The sequence below is a fragment of the Haemorhous mexicanus genome, chromosome 7 (genome assembly GCF_027477595.1).
Source record: "Haemorhous mexicanus isolate bHaeMex1 chromosome 7, bHaeMex1.pri, whole genome shotgun sequence".
Taxonomy (NCBI): domain Eukaryota; kingdom Metazoa; phylum Chordata; class Aves; order Passeriformes; family Fringillidae; genus Haemorhous; species Haemorhous mexicanus.
Window position 1 is genome coordinate 30476213 of NC_082347.1, and position 20682 is coordinate 30496894.

The following is a 20682-nucleotide window of genomic DNA, read 5'->3' on the forward strand; positions in this document are numbered from 1 at the left end:
CTTGATCTGATTGGAGATGGTGGGTTCTGGTTTTGCAGAAAAATACAACAAAATGCTCTTGTGTCACATTGAAATGAAAGGCAACTTTAAAAATCCTCAGGGGAGGAGTGTGTCCAGCCACTCTAAGAGCAGCCAGGAGTTTGAGAGAGCACACACCTCTTGCCTTTTCTCTGTGATAGCTCTGGGAATGTATTTTGCTAATTCTGAAATGGGAATTAATTGAATGCTGAAAACCATTTTTGCAAACTGCTGCTGAGATGAGGTGACAAAACTTCCTAAATTTCTGTTACTCTAAACCAAAGTGAAGATGTGTGCTGTGCTTTTCCAAAAGATGTCCCAGCAGACTTGTGTTAAAGACAGCTTGTTGAAGACTGGCCATGCTGTTGTGTTGTCTTTTCTGTTTTAGTGCATGTAAGCTAAAAATCTTTCTTTCAGGTTCTCTTGTTTTGGTTTGGTTTGGTTTTTTCTATGTTTGGGGTGTTTTCTTCCTGATGGATGTACAGGTATCTTGAGGGTTTTGAAGGACTCATTTAACATAAGAAAAGTTGCGTTCTGCTTGACCAGTTACTCTCTTGTATATTTATATCTAGTTTTTCTACTGCTGCTCTGCTTGTGTCAAGGTAGATGTAAGAAATAGTGAACAAATTTAGGATGATGCTAAACAGAAGTTGCACATGTGGTGCTACAGCTGCATAATTTGACTTAGTTACTTCCAATCATGGAAGCATGTGTATATATGTATTTGTAAGGTACTGGGTACCTTGGCCTCTTAAACCATAAAACACTTAGCATTTCTGGGATTTGACAAAACACATGGCTGTTTTCCTTTCTCACACATGTTCTTCTCAGCTGCATGAAAGTGTGAGAAATGATTTAGAGAAGGGATGAGCTCGGAGGATGGCCTGGGTCTATTCTAGCTGTAGAAAGAGGGCATGTGTTTTCCATTGGTGCTGTATCTCTCTGTTCTGTCCCTCTAACTCCTCATGACTCATTTGCCTCACAAAGCTCCTGGACTGAAGAGAGGCTCTGGGGCTCCCTGTGATTACTTATTTATCGAGCCACGGCAGAGCGAAGCCTACGAGCACAGAGCAGACTGTGGGGTTGAGGAGTGCAACTCACACCCACCCTGCATAATGCAGGCACTCAGAGTTCCATTTAGTTTCCTTGTCTCCTGTTTTATATGACCTAGCAAACAGTGCTCTGCTCCTCACGTGGAAAAGGGAGCTGCCTCTGAGAGAAGAGTGGCTGTAAAGGAGCAGCAAAGGCTGTGGCAGCCGTGCTGCCCTGCTGCCACCCATCCTTGTGTTTGGGGGACAAAGCCCCTCTCTTCTTGTCTTTTCCTTGGCTCCCATTTGGATAGAGCAGTGGTAAGGATGACTTTGGGCATCCCTGTGTTGTCCCCTGTCCTGAACCACAGATGGATGAGCAAAGACAAGTTTGGTGGCCAGGAAGAAGACAGGCGTATGGAGAGACTGCTCCACATGGGAAGAGGAGTGAGGAATGACCAGTGAGGTCCTGATCTCCACCCACAGCCTTGGTCTGACTCTCAACACACAGAGCAGGCTCTCTCCTGTATGAGATGTTTTGTTCTTAAGCCTCAAAGCAATAAAGTGCCTTAGTCATGTTTTGCCAACAGCTGATGGTATAAACACAGTGAAATGAGTGAGCTGCACTGTGAGAGGGTGCTGTGGACTTTATCCTCTGGACTGGGCATGGAGCAAACCCTGTTACTGTTGTGGGTTTTTTCCAGATTTCATTGCTGTTGACAGTCAGTCATCCTCCAGAGTCCCTCTGGACACTGAAGATAACATGTGTCAACTAAAGTGTCTGAGTAGGTAACCTCTAGGAAAGGAGATTTTGCTTTTGATAATTTTTCACATCACAACCAAGAAAAATCACACTTGAAATTGCCACTGCTGAGAGCATGAGCAGAGGAGCCTACGATGGTGTTGGCTGCACAGAAGGTTATCCCTTGGAGGTGGCCTGGGAGCATTGGGAAGGATCACTGTGGGCTGCAGTGGCACCATGGACTGGGTGCTCTGTGTGCAGGGAACAGTTTGAGTGGTCTCATTCCCAGTTCCTTGACTGACTTTGGTAAATCCATGGCTTTTATACGTGTGTTAGTTATCTAAAGTTTCTCTGCTCCTGGTTGAACAATTAATTGCTTCTGATCTGTTAATGATGAGTTTTCATTCACTGCTCATTTCCCTGGCACAAGACAGAGCTCTTCATGATAATGCCTCTTCTTAGTGGTTGGGTGATTGTAGCTGTTTGGTTTGAGAGGGGAAATACATTTTCTCCAAATACTTCTGCTAGCACAGTTTTGCTTGTCTGTGCATTAGTCAGTGATGAATGCAACTTATTTCTACATACGGTGGGTTCATGTTTGCTGTTAGTGTACAGACCACTGTGAATGTCTACGGGCTGGCTGAGGGAGAGCTGTGATATTGTGGCAATGTTGTAAGGCTTGGGCAATGAGGAGAGGCATTCCTGCTGCTTGTTTTTTGCATCTTTTAACTTTAAAATAGGTTTAAAACAGGTTGGGTTTTTTTTTTTTAATTTAATTATATAGCTCCTATTTGAATAGGGAGGAATAGCAAAAGAACTTGCTCCAGCAGGGAAGCTTCCTGTACACAAACAGTAACCAGAAAAGATGCTGAGCTTAAGCCCTGTGGCATTTGCAATGATTGCCATTTCTCTGGGGCTCACGATGAGGAACTTGCCAAGTGTCACAGCTGGTCCATCACCAGTGGTGGTCCATTAAAAAGTTCTTTGTTGCTTGGCTTTCATCCCTTGTGAGAAGAGGGTAGAGGAGAGGGCAGCTCTCAAGCAATGTGTCCCAGTTCTGTACCTCTGATGCTGGCTGCCTCTCATCAGGGATATGACCCTCAGCTGGTCAGGGGTGGCAGCCTGAGGTCCTCAAAGGACTTGGGATCTGACCTACCTGTGACACCCCTGGCCCTTGCTGGCCTTGCTGGCATGTTTAGATGTCAGCATCCATCCAGCATTGCTCTTCCTCCTCTCCACACCTTGCCTGGTGTTGGAGCTCTCTGTCTCCATGGTGCCTCTTCATGTTACTCTTTGCTTATTTAAAAAGGGAGAAGAAAGCCAGGTGGTGTCAGGTTCCATTGTGTGTGCTGCTAATTCACCCTCTTACAGTCCTACTCTGTAATTTTCCCTGTGACTAAAGGGGAATCATTCCACCCAGTGCTCTAATTTTTTTTTTTTTAATTAATTTCTAACAAGGTTTTTCAAGAGTGCAGAGAATAAGTGAAGAACCCCCATATTTTCTTCTTTAGCAGACAAAAAGAATGCCCATTTTATTCTTTTGATTAAAAACATGAACACCTGACTTATTAGGTAAAAAAACAGATGGTAGAAGCTCGAGGGGTAGTGTGCACACACAAAACATCTGCTGTGCAGATAGTATTTAGAAAATGATGATATCAGAGCCTATTGCATCCCACAGGCTGTAAATTGTGGAAATGTCCCCAAAAAACACAGCTTCCAGAACAGGATGTAACCCCAGCTTTGAGAGCCCTGAAATGCTTGGCCTGGATCTGGTTGTGTTGGCTTGATAATGGTCTGCTGCTTACCCAGAGGTTAATTGTTTAGGGTTAGGGTCCTTACCCCATTCTTCTGCTGTCCCCCAGTGCAGGTCTGCTGCCTGCATGACTAATCCATCGAGTATGCCAGATGTGATAGTCCAAGTCCTGTTTCTCTGTTCTGCCTTGTTATCTTCATTATATGTTCTGTGCTCAGAGAGATATTAATTTCTGAATATCATGCTTTCCGTAGTGACTGCTCAGCAGCCATATCATTATGGTCTTAAAGATACAAGGCCAGATGCTTTCATTTATACTGGATAAGCCTCTGAGGCTTATATGATCAGTTCCCAAACAATAATTTACAGAAATACTCTGCCTTGTGCATTCCAAGAATTTTGAAGGCTACTTTGACAATAAATTACTTATAACAAATTTTATCCAAATTATCTTCTATGTTGTATTTTAATCTATTTTCCTCTCACATGTTCTTTTGCTTGGTGTCTTTATAGATTTAACATGACTATCCGAATGGAAAATCTCATCTTAAATATGAGTCAGCATAACCAGCTTTTACAAGCATGAGAACTCTCCAGATTATGACACCTTTGTACTGTGAAAATGAAAATTTAAAATTATATGCTGCATGTGGTTTATTATTTATGTCATAGGCAATTAACTACAGCAAATTGTATGAGTCTGACAAAGCAAATGTCAGATGTTGTTTCCATTTCTGCTTTTGTTTTGCTTCACTGGCAAAATTCTTACTGATTTCAGTAGTGGCAGATTAAGCCTTGCATATGTTTAATTTTCATAAACCAGCAAAAATGTCTTTCCTCTTCATTGTGCCCATTTCCTTTAAATATTTCTGTGTGTCTTTACACAACTCTCCCACTCAAATTTCAACATCTTCCAAGTCTCCTTCCTTGGCTCAAGTTGTCTAAATCCCAACAAGTATTGGCTCAGATGTGGTCTTATCCAGCTAAGGGTCCATCCCTGCTGTGGGAGACAGACACTGCTTCTGTTTGCTAGAAGGTGAAATAAGGTTTTGAATAAAGATGCTTTTCTGCATTGCCTGAGTTTTGAGCATGTTAGGTGTTTCCCAGACTTGCAAAGCAGCAGATGGATAAATGGTGTCAGCAATATAGGGTAGGCTGTGAGGTAACAGAGTAAGTCACTGAGCTTTAGGCTAGCATGAACAATATCCAGAAGGAGTGACCAGCAGGCAAAGCCTGGTGTGTGAGCCCCCAGGGACAGGGGGCTCCTTCTGCTCCCCAAGGGCAGCCAGTTCAAAGGGGAGTTGCTCAGGGGCACTGTGGTATGGGTCTTGTACATATTCTCTTAAATAAACCTCTGCATTGACAGCAGGTTTGAGGTTGGTCTTGAAGCAAAAACTAATGTCTGGGAAGATCACAAACTCCTAAGATGTGGACCTTCAATACACTTGAAGGTATTAAAAAGAGCATCATCTGAAATAGCCTCGTGTCCATGTAGTGTACAGACCTGTGCTGCTAACATGAAACAGGCAGAGATATTTATCTTGTTATGCCCATGTTCCTGTCCTAATCTAGACAGATGGAAAAAGATTTATACTTCTTAACTACTCTACATTAATGAAAAACATTCTCTTCTGTCCTCTCACTGAAGCTGAAGGGCAAATAGTCTCTGAAGGAGGGATGAGACCACAGTCAGACCTTGAATGAGGTCTTGGAAGTGTCAGTGGACTCAGTTCACTGTGTGTGAGTTGGAAGTGTGGCAGTGTGCAATTTGGTGAAGATCTGGTTGAAGTTGGGGAGCACTGAGCATCAGTTGTCTGTGTTCTCTTTTTGGAGGCAAACATTGGGTGAGAGTCAAGTAGGGATTCCCCTGGGATGTGCCAGTGTCTCCTGTGGTAAGGACATGCTGCTGCCACCAAAGTGGTGCTGGCACTGGCCCCTCAAGCTGCACGACAAGAGGAGATGTGTGAAAATGTCCAGTTCAGAAAATCTGGTGAAGAATGTGGTGGCTGATCTGCTTTAGAGGCACAGGTGAGAATTTGCTTTCAATAGAGCAGTGTGAGTGGATATTGGGTGAAAGCCTGGTTAAAGACTGTCAACATTATGATGACTGTGGCTGCAACTGTGCTGATAAAGCCCCTGAAAGATGGACATTTTGTCCATGTGGCTATATAAGGCTAAAGTGACAGGAGTCATCATAGTTGGCACGAAGCTGCAAAAGTGAAAATGCTTTTGTGCAGCTAAAATGTCTCCAGGACATAAGAACAGCTGAGTTAAGATGACCTGATAGGGAGGGGAGAGACACTCTGTTTGGATTGATGTTGTAAATGATGTAACTGCTGATTTTTACTAGCCTGGGGTATGGCTCACAGGTCACCTTGAAGAAGCAAATAGCTGCACAGAATAGCTTCAAGTTTTTGAGTCATTCCGTGGAGCATACACTTTGGTCCTAATGAGCAGTGTTTATTAATCACTGAAACTCAACTCTGATTCTAATCACAAACATTATTTTTAGCCCCTCATGCTGAACAGACTTCAGATGTATTTTATCTGCTCAAGAGACCAGTTGTGCTGGGGTCAAATCCTGCCTATTATTAGGAATGTGTGTATTCAATAAAATACCTTGTTTATATCTAAGTTAAGCATTTTTTTTTCCTTAGATAGGTGTGATTTAATGGTTATGTTTTAAGGTGTTTTTCTCTGTTCCTGCAAAACCAAATAATAGTTTGGGAGACCAAGAGAAGGAGGCGGGGGGAAGATGCAGACATCTAAGTAAAACATATGTTGAATGGGAAGAAAATCAGTCATCCTGGGTTCTGGGCCTGTGATTATTTCCACATGCCTGGACCGTATCACTGTGCTGTGTGCCATTAATGTCATTAGATGCTTTATGCCAGAGTGCATTTTTTGTATGTGCTGGTGAGATTGCAGGAGTGGGACCATGATGGGTAAATGTTGCCAGTGCCATGTGGGCACTGAGGGGGTGCTGCACCTTTCCAAACCCCCTTCTTGTGCTGTGTGTGTGGGCATGTGCCCACACAGTCCAGCAGCCCCTGAAGTGCCAACAACTGCCTGGCTGGTTAAGGAGCCTCCAGGCAGGCAGCAAAGCTTGTCCTCAGCTCTTTTTAAGAAAAACTAACAAGAAAACTGGCTAATCTAACCCTACCTTGTAAAAACTGATATTTTTAACTGGTGCTTGGGGCTGGGAGAAGGTTTAAAAGAAGCTTGATGTTCCTATTCAAAGGTGCCTGTGTGTCCAGAAGAAATACCAGCCCCTTATTTTTGTGAGGGCTGATTTGTGAGAATGCGAGGCCTTGGGATCCACTGCCATTCCCTTTGGTTCATGAGGAAAGGAAAAGAGATTTGCTTGCTCCTTCCAGATAAAAATACAGAGGAGTCTTCCAGGCCAGAAAACTACTTTTTTTTTTCCCTTTTCTTTCCTTTTTTTATTGTTATTTGAGCTTGCCAGATTGGTCTGCTCTCCACTCTCCAAGTGTGTGGGCGGCACAGAAGAGGTTGCAGAGACAAAGAATTGGGGAGGGAGGAAGGAGAAGTGAAAAAGACCTTTGGATTGGAGGCATGGTGTATGGGAGGAAGAGGCACAATGGCAGGAGCAGTTGGGGTTGTTCTGGTTTGTGGAAGTCTGCGGCAGATCAGAAGGAGCTGTGGTAGGTCAGAGACGCTCAGTCTAGATGCTGCAGTAGTGAATACATTAGCATGGTTTAGATCCTGGGGATATGGACATTCTTCTGTGTTTGGTAATATGAGTCTCACGTCCTGCTCTGATCCCTTTTCCTGGAAATGGAGATGTGGGATGGAGAAGTGACTGGAGGGAAACATGACAATTGCTCTACTTAGTACAATATTTGCACTTTATGTTCATCTGCGTTGTGCTTTGATGGCATTTGGTGAAGGTAAAGCTGTGGTCTTTTGTCTGATTAAAGACAGGACTGATTAAGCCCTGTTTTCCTGAGCTGAAGAACAAAAGCTCTTTTCTCATTCCAATAATAGCTGCCCCCAGTCTACTGCATCTGGCTTGTGACCTTTCAGGATACTTCTGTGAGACTGAGTTAGAGTCAAAATGTCTTTTAGTTTGAATAATAGAAGAAATAATATCAAGGGAGGAAGGCTAAATTTCAGGTAAAATGTGAAAAGCCACAAAGAGTCTAGGATGGGGAGGTACAAAACATCAGCATCTGGTGAGGGAGAAGTGGAAGACCAGAGGATGGTGGGTAAGAGATGAACAGAGGGCGTGGGAAGGGGCAACCCCTGTAACAGGCATGACATGATTTGTTTGGTATTTACACCAGCAAGATTCCTCTCACCAGGGCTAAAAAATTCACCTATGCCATGCATTTTGTCCTAGAAGTACTTGACCTCCAGCTCCTTTGGTTCCCTGGAGACCAATGTGAAAGAGCTTGTGAAAGCAGCTCTGAGCAGGAAAGTTCTGTGAGTAAGTCACATTTCCTCTAAGATGGCCCTGTAGCAGGAGACAGGGCAGTTTTGGGGTGAAAGGGGGTGCATGAGAAGCCATTCCTGGACAAGGATCACTGACTGTCCTCTGTGACCCCGGGAGCCTTTCAAAGCCCAGGCTATAACTTCCTGTGGGCACAAGCAGTGGGGGACATTCTCATGGACATGGGGTGTGAGACTGCCTGCCCATCTTGCCAGCCCTAAAGGTTTCTTTTGTATCCTGCTGCCCTTCGCTGTCCTCTCTGGAGGACTTTCAGCAGGGTAATAAAAAGGTGTTTCTCTGCTGGGCTAATATTTACATCACAAACATACAGTGCCTTTGCTTGGTGACAAACATCCCTGCATGTAAGTGAGCAGCTTTTCTGGGAAAGGGTGGCACAGGAAACAGAGAGGTTATTAGCTCTTATCATTGTATCTGCTAAGGAAAATCTTTAGCAACTGCATTTCTTTGACAAGGGAGCGTTATTTAGATTACAAAGTCAGGCTCTCAAAACCTGTCACGTGCTGGAGTGGACGTTGTCTATCTGACCTTGGTGCTGGTGCTTTCTGATTACCATATTTGCCTCCCTGGTTTCACAGGGTCCAGCCTGTGCCCTTTCTAGAGGGCATTGAATGAAGATTGTTAGAATGAAGTAACCTGTTGCCTGAAAAGATCCTTATTAAAATTTTTGAAAAAACTCAAAATGTTTCTTTTCTCTCTGCCTGAGCTTCTTTAGCTCAGGCAGAGAGGAATCACCATTTCCTACAGTAATATTGTGAAAGTGAATGTGGTGTTTGCTCTGCACTCACATGTTAAAGCAAAAATGCAATAAAAATACTGTTGATTCTAGCTGGTAATTTAGTTTTTCAGTGCAGAATTTGAATATCGCCTGTGATAAAGTGTGAATGAGCTACTTATATAATACAAAAGTATATATAATATACCAGTATTCCCTGTAACTTTGTGTGGAAAGACATTATACTTGGGTTGCTAAAGGCTGCCATAGAACCTTATCATGTGATACTGTTCAAAGTTTCCAGATATTTAATAGCCACAGAACTGGGCTTGAAATAACACATTTCTCAGTCCTGCCATGTTGTCGTTGTGCCGTACCTCCAGTTGAATTAAAAATAAGGAAATTCTCATGAGATTAAAGACAATATTTGCTTTAAGATAGAAACTTCAGTTTTCTCTGTAGTTCTGAAAACATAAGTCAACTTAATTCAGGTGAGTGCTATAAATCAGCATTTCTCTGGTTTTTAAAATTACAGTGTTTCTTCTGGTGACGTGTTTTTATATTCATTTTCCATTTTATTTGGATAAGCCTAAGATTCTTCTGAATCTTATTGTGCTTGAAGAGGGAATGTGAAATGGCAGTGAGAGGCAAAGCTATTAATTTAGCATGGAAATGAAGGTCAGAGCTGGAGGCATTTGAAGGCCTGGTTGGTGTCATGCACAGCATGATACTTGCCCTCAGGAATGGGCTTCTGGCAGATTCCAGGGGACCTTGCCCCAGGCAGACACAGTTTTTCTGTATCATTTAAAAGCTCCTGGTTAGTGTTTTCTTGCCAGGCACATCTTATATTGAATTCTGTGATTTTTAGACCTTGCTTCCCCTTAGTTTCCCACAGAGTTTTCTCAATATATTATCCCAAAAGTATACAAGGAAGAGGGAGCACTCTTGGCTTTTGGTGCAATAATTTCTTTCCTGACACCTTCATGCCCTGAGTCACTCTCGTTAAAGATAAACCCCCCATCCAGTGGGGGCTTGTGAGCATGTACATGCTGATGGAAAAATGTTGTGCAATTTGGTCTGAGGTCAGTTCAGTTCCTTTCCATAGAAATCTTTCTTCTTTCTCAGCTTTTTGTCCCTCTCCAGCACTGCTGTTTCTCTGCTCCACTCCTGCAGAGAGTCAAGCAGGGAGGTTATGATGAAATGCTGAATGCTGGCAGTGTCAGGGTTAAGACTTGGACATCCTGTGGCAGCTTTGGTTTTTCATAAACAGGGATGGCAGCCCTTGAGCAGTGGCATGAGGCCTCTGGCTCCCCTTCACAACCTGGACATCCATTGCAACACCTCCCTGATGTCTTTATTGCCCTGCCAGAGACAGCCTTTACCACTGTGCTGCTGCAGCTCCTGTCACTAAAGCAAACACAGCTGATGTCTCATTTAAGCTAAGTGCAAAAGGGAGGTGGTTAGTCAGCCTAAAGATTTTTTTCCTGTCCTTAAATTCCCCTTCCTGCTGTGCCTGCAGAGAATTGTATTGGGGTAATTGAGCCACCTGGGTTAGCAGTGGCAGTGCCGTAGTTTGTAGGTACGAGTCGCAATTTCGATTAAAAATTGAAGCAAGAATTTTGAATTTCCTTTAACTTACTTACACAATGAGATTTGGCTTTCATCCAGAGCTGCAGCTTTAAAATAATGCTTAATAATAACATAACTTGTTATATTCCCAAATGGCTGCATAAACGTCAGCTAATCAGCATATTGCTTGCTGCAGCAGTATCTGTGTCTTTGCATAGCAGAAAAAGGATTGAAGGTGGAGACACACCTTTTGTCTAAGTCACCTCCCTTGATGGCAATAAGTTAATTTTGAAAGAATGCATAGAAGGCAAGGTTTCCTAGCTGCTTCTTGTGTATGCTGGTGAGACATTTTTTCTTGGATGCTTTCTTGCTGATAATTTTTCCTCTGAAGTTATAATGGCAGAGGTTCCTGAAGGAAATCTGTTTTCTGTACAGGTGAAGCTTCCCCCTAGCAGCAGTCAGAGACTCATGCTGAAAAAAGACCTAAGAATTTGTTCCCATAAATTATCCCATCTTCCCAGATGAACTCCAGTAGCTGAGAGTACTGCACTGAGTGAAAAAGGGCAATTTCTAGTCAATCTGTTTGTTACCATAGAGTCAAGTGTGGTAATAGAGAAACTGATTGCAGCTTTTAAACCTTTTTAAAAGTCATTGAGAGAAGATTCCATGTACCTGGTGAATATTAGATTGATTTCCAGAGTTCCCACCTTTTAACCATGCTGATATTCAAGGAAACTTCTTGGACTCTTTCTTGGCTGGATGTCTCTACCTGCAGCACCATTAAAGGAGATGTGATCCCCATCAAGAGATGTTTTATTTCTTGTTTTGTCTTGCTAACAAAGTGTAAACTCCAGTTCTCCACAGAGCCAAATCCAGTTCCGAAGGACTTCTAGCTGCATGAGACTTGCATGAGCTGGATTTTCATTTTCTTGGCCTGGCCTATGCATAACTATGATCTTATCCTTGATCTCCCTGATCTCCTTTTCTTCTTCTCTCTTTGTATCTTCTTCCGTGTTTCCTCCTGTGCAAGACAGGTCTCTGCAGAGCTGGTTCTCCCTGCTGTGGTTCCCTGCAGGTATCTCTTCTGCTTTCCCTCAGTCAGGGTTGAATGGGCTGTTTGGCTCTGTTGGGATGTCTTTTCCCAGACCATGATGGTTCTTTGGCATCCTCCTTGCTGACCTGCCAGCCTTCACACCAGGACACCAGGAAAGCAACACAGAGAGTCATAACCTTCCTGGCCACCCTGCCTGGTACCCAGGGCTGGGGATTTTATCCTGGGAGGGCTGGGAGAGGTGCCCCATTGCCTGCTCAAGGCTGCTTGGAAAGATCCAAGGTTTTAGCTAATACACGGCTTGATGTCCGTGAATCTATTTTCAGAAGTGCTCTGCAGCCTCAGCATCCTACTCTTGTGGTTAATAAGTATATTTAGCAAGATCAGACACTGCCTCAAAATACTCCTGCTGCAGATTTCTCCTGGCTTGAGCAGCAACACTGCTGCTTGGCCAGAGTTTGCTGGATGCAGTTCATGAATGGAAATGGATTTAGGGGCTGGGTTTTTGTTGGGTCCAACCTAGTACCTTTGTCAGTGATTTAGAAGGGTGTGCAAATGGTGATGTTATTGATTTTTATACTTGACGCCAAAATGGGAGGCCTTATCCTTATTGACAAGGGCAAAGAAACAGCCCAAGGGGACCTGGAGTGTATTGACAGAGAGAACTGTAAAACAAGAACAGGGCAATGGGAAGGGTTTCCCTTTGTCTAGAGGAGAACCTGAAACATGAAAGACTGAGGAGTAATTTGGAATAGATAAAGGTCTGAAATGGGCTTGGAGGTGGCCAGAACAAATCAGCAGTAAGTTTCAGGGTGATGTGTCTATGAAGGAAAAATTTGCCATATGGCAAATAATCCTCAAGGAATTATCACAGAAAAGGACAGACAGGCCATTCTACTGCTGTGGATGGCTCTGAGGGTCTGTGTTCCCCAGGAGCTGCTCCACAGCACTGGGGAAAGCTCAGGGGTGGGAGGGGATGCTGGATTCTTTTGGAAAAAAAACCCCAATTTTAAAATCAATTGAAATTGTTTGTAATTTTCTGCCAAACAGGATGACTCATTCTGGCAGTCTGCCCTCTCCACCCTCCCCTTCAGACAAACAAACAAAGCCAATAAGTTGGAAAAAATAAAATAATCAGACAAGATAGCAATTCACACTTTTCCTTTTGGTATATTCAAAACAAAGGGCTTAATTTTATTTTTTTTTTTAAGGATATCATTTCAGAGCTGGATTGAATGACCATAACTTGAAAAAATGAGGTAAAAATAACTCTGAAAATAAAATGGTTCATTTTGAATTAAAGAAACATTTTGTTAAGTGAGACGCACAAAGCATTCATTTTTGGGCCAACATGAAATTATACTTTTTTTTTTCTAGCAATCTCTTGGTTGAGGCAGTGAACCAAGAAGTCAATTATTCACAGAGCTGTAGCAAGATTAAGGTAAGGATGGAAAGCAGAGCTGAAATGAGAAACTGAGGGAGAAAATTTGGGATTGAATATCCAAGTCAATTTTCATTCCTCCAAGTGAAATGTGGTATTTGATGTTGTAAATTTCTGGACCCTTTGCCTGAGAGGGTGAGGTGCCCCCCAGAAGATGAAAGCAGCAGTGTCCTTGTGGCATCTGTGGGTCCCCAGCAGCCAGGGAGCAGAGCAGGGTTCTGTGATGGGTTGGTGTGACCTGAGAGATGTCCTGCACCCACTGGGGGCATAGGGGCCACACCACGGTGCTCAGGGCACGTTGTCACCCCACTCGCTGCTGCTGTAAATGCAGCATCATCTAGGAAGGGGGAAAAAAATAGAAGGAAAAAAAAGCAAGCCTCTTCTTCTGCCAAGAAGCTGCCGTGAGCTCTGCAGAGTGTGACTTTGGGCAGGGATGAGCAGAGTGCTGCCTGCGTGCTGCTCAGCTGAGGAAGAGCTGCTGCTTGGCTCGGGAGTCCGGGCGCACGTCTCGGCTGGGCAGGTGGGAGCAGGGGTGAGCCGGCAGTGGTGACTGGATGGAGGGCTCGGGAGAGGCTCCTCTTGCAGGTTGAAAATGCTGGACACAGCTTTCCTCAAGCACGCAGCACTAGTGCAAACACCCTGACTATGCTTTTTGGCTTGGGCTTTTTTTGCACTGCTTTTTTTTTTTTTTCCTTTTCTCTTTGTTGTTTTTCTTTTCTTTTTTTTTTTTTCCCTCCAGAAGTGCTGAGACCTCAGCACACAGACATCCTAAGCAAATAATCCTTACAACACAGGCAAGAGAAAATCTTATTTCTCTTTTTTCCGGTGGCAGACTCGAGGCAGTGGGATGGCAGGATTTGCCCAACACCATGGTAAGAGTTGGGAGGCAGGGCTGCTCTGGCTGCTGCACAAGTTTGACTCCCGCTCCTTTGCAGAGAGGGGAGCGACTGCGGCGCAGCAAAGATGCATGAGCTGGTTAACATCGAGCCGGCTGGGATCTGCCGGCGCTGGCTGTGGCAGCTCGGTGCCCGCTGTGTTAATTTACCCCCAGAGCAGTGGACAGGAGAGATGCAGGGAGAGGAGTGAGCGGGCAGGGGCGTGCGGTGCTGGAGATGGAGAGGAGGGAACGAGCGAGCTCCTGCATGAACTGCGGGATGCAGAGAGCAACCGAGGGACCATCCCTGGCTGCGGTCCCCTGCGCACCTCCTTGCACCGCTCTCGGCATCCCCCTGCTTTTTCTAACGCTGGCCATTATCCATCAGCAGAGGTAATGAGCTGGAGCGCAGGAAGCATTGTATCTGGGCTGAGCATGCGAGCTCCGCACAAAAGAGTTTACGGGGGGTAATGTTTTGATTATTTCAGTCTGTGGCGAACCATTCTGCCTTTGGAGCACTTCTTTATTAAATAATTAATAATTATTAATTTTAATAAAACTATGAAATAATTAATAATTAACCTGCAAAAGCCGTTTGAAGACTGGTGTGGTGATGTCTGGTAATAAATTTTAACTTTTCTTTTTCCGCGCTCTAATTTATTCCAGGGTTTTGCAGTGGGGAGCGAAAGTTTCACGTGGCCAGAGTCGTTTGGTTTTATAAATGAGTTATTAATTTTTGTTTGCTTTATTTTGCCCCGTGGAGTCAGAGGTGCTTCGCGCTTTGTTCTTAGCATTGCCGGGGCTCCGGGTACCGCCGGGTTCGAGCCGGGCCGGCAGCACCGCTCGTGGGTGCCTTCGCCTGCCGCGCTCCGCGCTGTGCGTGGGGAGGGGGGACACGCTCTATCGGTGAAACGCCGGCAGCTATTTCAGGAAGCGAAGTCTCCTCCTTCTTATGTAAATAAAGATGACAGCTCGGAGCGCCGGTGCCGCGGCGGGAGGCGCGGGTGTGGGCGGAGGCTGCCGGCGCGGGGCAGCCGGGTCCCGCGTGGGCCGGGGACTGCGGAGCGGAGCCGGAGCCGGGCAGGGGCTGCGCCGACATGGGGGGGCAGGTGACCAGAAACCTGCTCTACGGTAAGGAGCGACCGCCCCGCCACCGCGGGAGGCGGCTGGGAAAGGTGCGGCGGGGGATGCCGGGGATGCGGATTCTGCCCGGCTCTCCTCCCGGAGCATCCCGCCCCAGGAACGGGGCTGGCCCGGGAGGAAGCCCGGGCTGGGATGGGGCTCGTCAGGTTGGACACGGGGATAAGGTGCAGATACCTGCCCGGGCAGCGCTGACGGGCTTGCTGTGAGGTGTCAGGGTCGAAGGAGAAGTAACCGTGTCCGTGTGTATCCGTGTGCGCTGTGTGACAGCCCCGCCGGGAAACGCCAGCCCCGATGCCAAGGTTACTGCCAGGCAGCTGAGCGGGCTCTCTGAGCAGTCACCTTATTTCTCCTTCCCACCAGCAGTTTCTTAGCTGAATTGCTAAGGTTTGGAGTGAATGTCGGAGTGAATTGACGAAGCTGAGGCTGAGTGCAGCCCTCTCCCTGGGTTTGTTGGGTGATGCACAGCGGGGCGCGGGAGGAGCTGGAGAGGGACCGGAGTGCCCTGCATAGGCCAGCGTTAAAGCAGAATGTGAATCTATGGACAAGGTGCAGTATGAGACACGTCCTTGCCTGCACAAATCTCGTACAATTAATACTTCTGTGGGAATATTGCAGTCCTTAGCATTGACCCTGTGTTTTGCTCTGAAATGTTCTGTGTGGGTTTGGATGTAGTGCACTGCATGCTCAGTGAGGTGTGAATGGGGTTTTCAGAGGCCCTTCCTTGTCACAATAGTAAACATGGATATGGAAGACACAGGTAAAGCACTGTGGAGTATCTCATATCCTTGATTTGAATAGAGATACATGAGGAATATACATTTACACTGTGAATATTCATATTACAGCCCTGATTCTTCTCATATTTTCTACCAAGTCCAAACCCTATAGTTTAAGGAACATATGGGCATAGTTAGGAAGTAAATGACTCTCCCCAAAGATATTTAGCAAGATGATAGAGATTTTTTATTTGTGCATTGTTTGTGTTCTGAAGTTTCTGTGGCCTGACCTTATTTCTTATTTAATCTCATGATATGCATGCAGTATGCAGAATAATTGTACTGCTGGGTCACAAAAAAAAAAAAAAAAAAAAAGAAAAAAAAAAAAGAAAAAAAAAACAACCTCTGGCTGTCTTCTTGGGATTGTAAGTGCCTTTTCCCCTCTGAAGCATTACTTGAATGAATTTTAAAAAAAGTCAGTGAAAGAATAAAAAATATATATGTTTCCTGAGTGTGCCAGGGGCTTGGTATTCCTATTGGGGCCTTCTCCTGCCTGCAGCTGGCAGTGGACTGCACAACAATCTTGCAACTTCTGCCTTTCAGTGATTCTACTCCAACAAGCATTCTTCTCTTTAATTTTTATTTGTTGGAAGATGGAGACTAATGAGGTGATGTGGGTAATTAACTCAAATTTTCCTCTTCAGAGGGGCTACAGGCTGTGTTATGTACAGAGGTGACGCACTGCTTTGTTCAGCACAGTGACACTTGAAAAAAAATAGGGATTATATTAAAAAAAAAATCATGCTACAAAGGCACATTTAACAAAAATAGACTACATCTGCACTTGTGGTTTGTCTGTGGCTACCGTTCCTCCAGTTCCATCTTTCTGTTGAATATTTGTGTTTCAGATGTGTCTCAAAATAGCTGAGGAAAGAGAACAGAATCTGTATCCATTTTCATAAGCTGAATTGAAAGTGAATGTAACCATACTGAAAGGAGTTGTATTGATAGCCTTAGGATTGACAATCTTTGTCTTAGATAGCACAGAAAATTAATTAACCAGTGTCCTTCAGACATTTCTGGTGACCTCTCTGTGTGGCAAGGATGAGGTGGGATTTTTGCAAGCACCTGTTCACTGAAAATTAGCTCAGGTGGGGAGATGCTGCCCCTGCTCTGCTGAGCTGGTCCTGGGGAGACAGCATCTTTTCCTGAGACTTGTGCCCAGAGCTGGGTGCTGGGTCCCTGCCTCTGCCTGGGCACACCCTGACCTTGTCAGGGTCATAAAAGTTAATTGAGATAAAAGCTCCTGAAGTGGCTCTTGAGGGAGGCACCCTGTCTAAAACACCATAAAATCAGGTTGTTTGTTTTAAAAACTGTGGGTGCCCTGATGTAAGAACAGAGGTTTGGTGTTGGCTGCCAGCCAGCTGAACATGAGCCAGCAGTGTGCCCAGACTAATGGCATCCTGGCCTTCATCTGCAATAGTGTGGCTAGCAGGAGCAGGGCAGGGATTGTCCCCCTGTACTGGGCACTGGCGAGGCTGCACCTCGAGTGCTATGTCCAGTTTGAGCCCCTCAGTCCAGGAAGGACATGGAGGTAATCAAGTGAGTCCAGAGATGGGTCAGAGAGCTGTTGAAGGGTCTGAAGAGTTAATCATTTGAGGAGCAGCTAAGGGATCTGGAGGTGTTTAACCTGGAGAAAAGGAGCCTCAGGGGAGACCTTAACACTCTCTACAACTGCCTGAAAGGAGGGTGTAGCGAGGGGGGTCAGCCTAATCTCCCAAGTAGCAAGGGATAAGGACAAGAGATGATCTCAAGTTGTGCCAGGGGAAGTTTTGATTGGATATTAGAAAAAATTTCTTCTTTGAAAGGGCAGTCAGGCATTAGAACAGGCTGCCCAGGGAAGTGGTGGAATCACTGGCCCTGGAAGTGTTCAGAAAGCCTGTAGGTGTGGTGCTTGGGGACTTAATTTAGTGGTGGACTTGGCAGGGCTGGTTAGGAGTTGGTCTTGGTTATCTTAGAGATCTTCTCCAGTTTTAAGGATTCTGCGATTCTAGGTTTACAGTAGTCAAGTACAACCACACACAGACTGTCATGAGGAACACCTGGCATCATTTTTCCCCCTTTCACTCACAAATCTGCTCTCAAACAGCCAAGATACACAGCAATCCTGCTGGATAGAGGAGACTCAACATCCTTTGGCTCGAGAAAAGCCATGAGTGGGTGACATGTCATGCACGGGGTTGCATGGCCATGGTGGTGGCACTGGATGTCCCTGGACCTGCACTGATGCTTGGCTCTACTGTGTGAAGTCCTGCAAGCCAGTGCTGCTGACCCTGTTAGAGCCATACAGTGAGGTACACACAGGCTCACGTGCACAGGCATCTCCCTGGGTGAAAATGCTGCTTTCCCATTGATGTGTGGCTGCAGAGCTCATCTGCCCTAAGGTGGAGATGGTGGGTGCTGAATGGGCCCTGAGTCACCTGAAGGAAAGTTTCCCACCCCACCTGATGGGACTGAGAGGAAAAGTAAACTTTTAGCTAGTGTCACTAAAGCTACCTGAGCTTCCTAAGAGAGCTCCACTTCTGACTTTATTCCCCACTCCCAAAGAAACCCCAATGGCTTGTACCATGAAGAGGAACACCTTTGTCTGTGAATGGAGTCATCTGATGGTTTGAGATGTTGGGCCATGGGACTATTCTCTGTGCAGTTCTGATACCCACTCAGGCAGTCTCCATCTATGTCCCTTTGCCTGGCACTGTGACTGAATCTGTTCCTCTTCCCCATTCCCTCTTTGCTTTCCCACACCCTCTGTAGAAGTCCTTGTGGTATTTTCCAGAGCAGTCTATGCAGCAAGAAGAAAAGTAAAAATAGGAGGTTCAAAGGCAACACAACCTTGATGGGCAGGATGTTTACTTACTATTTGAAGTGTAATATCTATATATGCAGTGCTTAACACTATTTTAAACAGGAAATGTTGATATGGTTCCTTGTGATTCACAGAAAGCTGGTTTCTACAAGAATGACTGTATACTACAGTATTCCTCTAACAGAGTCAGGGTTTATTAAGTAATTATACTAAACTACATGCTAGCTAATCGTGCTTGGAATAAATGTCTAATAGATGCATATGCCATAATACCTGAGTTCTTCTTATGTGTTTGGTACAACTTGCATCTGCTGCAGTAGTTTTTCATGCCTCGTATGGCCATGAGTGAGCTGCTATTTGTAAAAGATCCTATTCTAGATTTTAGGGGCCAAATCTATGAGATTCAGCCTAAGGGAAAAAAATCCCCAAACACCTGGGTAATTTTTATGTCTCTTTCACTAAGAACTGAACTGACCCAAAGTGATGGTTTGCAGCTGCAAAGGAAGGAAGGAAGGAAGGAAGGAAGCTGCTGCCCTGTGTGGGAGAGGGCTTCAGTGTAGGTAGGCATGCAGATGTTATGATGGCACATGCACATCTCTACGGAGGACCTTTGACTTGCTAGAGTGTACACTGTGGGTTAGTCCACGTGCAGGGGGTATGTGAGTCTGCATAGCTGCACATTTGCTCAACAACTACCCTACTACCTCTGGTAATTATTAATAAATCATTAGTTGCAGGGCTTTGTTTCACTTTCGCTTTAATTACGTCACTGACATTCATCAGAATTTTGCTGTGGGATCATTTTTACAAGGAGCAGGGGAAAAGGTATCTCATGTCACGTTTTCCAAACTGTAATTGTATGGCATCAATGTAATTGCAAAGAAGTCCCAAGTGAGGGTATGTCTGGTTTTTAGCCTGGGAGGTGGTGCTGATTGACAGGTGTGATTTTCAGTTGGAAGGGCTGAGTTTTTAAGGTGCTTGCAGAAGGTGCTCTGTAAGCTGTGAATACAATATAAATAATAGCTCGTGTGTCTTTGCATGGTGTATGCAGAGGATCACATAAGGGTTATGCATGACCAGATTTATATCTCCCTTATGTGGGTCTGGTGAGCAATGCAGCCACATTTGTGTGCTGCAAAATGGAAGAAGGAAGCAGGAATTAGGTTATAGCAGGACTTCATCCTCACTGCATGGCAATAGGCTTTTGGGTGGCTATCTGGATTAATTTCCCTTTTCATTGGGATCTCATTTTCCATGGACATTCCTTTCCTTCCTGGCTGTTCATTTATTCCTGTACAAAAGAGTGTGAAGCTCTCCCATGATCCTTCCCCCCCATTTTGTTCTCCTGGAAAACAGTTTCCATGTCTTGTTCACACATGTTGGTGGGAGATCCGGGACATTCAGGTGCTGTGTGGAAGCCTCAGCCCCCATGGCAGTGGCTGAAGAGCTTTGGGGAAGAGCAGAGGGTGGAGGCCATTTCATCAAGGAAAAATGGCTATGGTATGCAACTTCTTTCACTCTTACTTTGCACTATAGAGCTCTATTTTTCCTCTTTCTCTGAATTCCCTGTAGAGTGGTAAATGGTGTGTCTATATGCACGTGCTGAGATCAGCCCCACGCTTTATGTCTTGCTGTCTATTCATTGCCTGTACTGCAATAACCATTCCAATTAACATAATTTACCCTTGCAGTTAATATCACTAAACAGCATTGTTCTCTAGCACACACATATATTCTAGTTTAATAATTTCCATCTTCTTACACCTAATTAAAACTTTGTGTGTCCCAGAAGAAATAAGAAACAGCAACACCAAAAAAAAAGACCTACAACACCAACTGCTAGTGAGATTTCTCTGCAAATTGTGTTGATTTTATTCTAATAATCTCTGAGTTATTGGCTAGATTTTGGTGTAACTTGCCATTTGGTGGAGTGACCGGTGATGATATCAGATTCAATAAGGGATGAACATCTCCTCTATCCTTCAGTTGCTTTCTGAGAACTAATACAGGACGGAGGAGCAAAGGTTGTTTCTAAAGCCCCTCTCCTTTCAGCAATTGCCATATAGCCCTGAAAGCAAAAGAGTCTGTGTGTATGAGGAATTAATCCTGTTCAGGGTTGGATTAACTGGTGCAGAAGACCTTGGGCAGGGTGCCAAAACAGTGTTGGCATTTGCTGAAAGTGGAACTTCCAGAGATTATTTTGGTGCTGCCTCTGACCTGTGTGTCACCTGCCAGTGTCCCAGGGTGACCATAGATAATAGAGCTTTATCTGCTGCTGACAACTCTTATGAC

At 44.9% G+C, this 20682-nt stretch overlaps 1 protein-coding gene across 2 annotated transcripts in view; it reads left to right on the forward strand.

The window, feature by feature from the left end:
• Window positions 1-20682, forward strand: part of NEURL1 (neuralized E3 ubiquitin protein ligase 1) — a 141170-nt gene that overhangs the window by 44850 nt on the left and 75638 nt on the right. Inside the window, exon 1 of one of the 2 annotated variants that reach the window (XM_059851907.1) lies at window positions 14680-14796. The exons of the other annotated variant lie outside the window; for it this stretch is intronic. Within the exon in view, the coding sequence (XP_059707890.1) occupies window positions 14763-14796 (34 nt within the window). The 5' untranslated portion in view covers window positions 14680-14762. Of the gene's footprint in view, window positions 1-14679; window positions 14797-20682 lie in introns of those variants that run through there. 2 annotated transcript variants of the gene reach the window in all.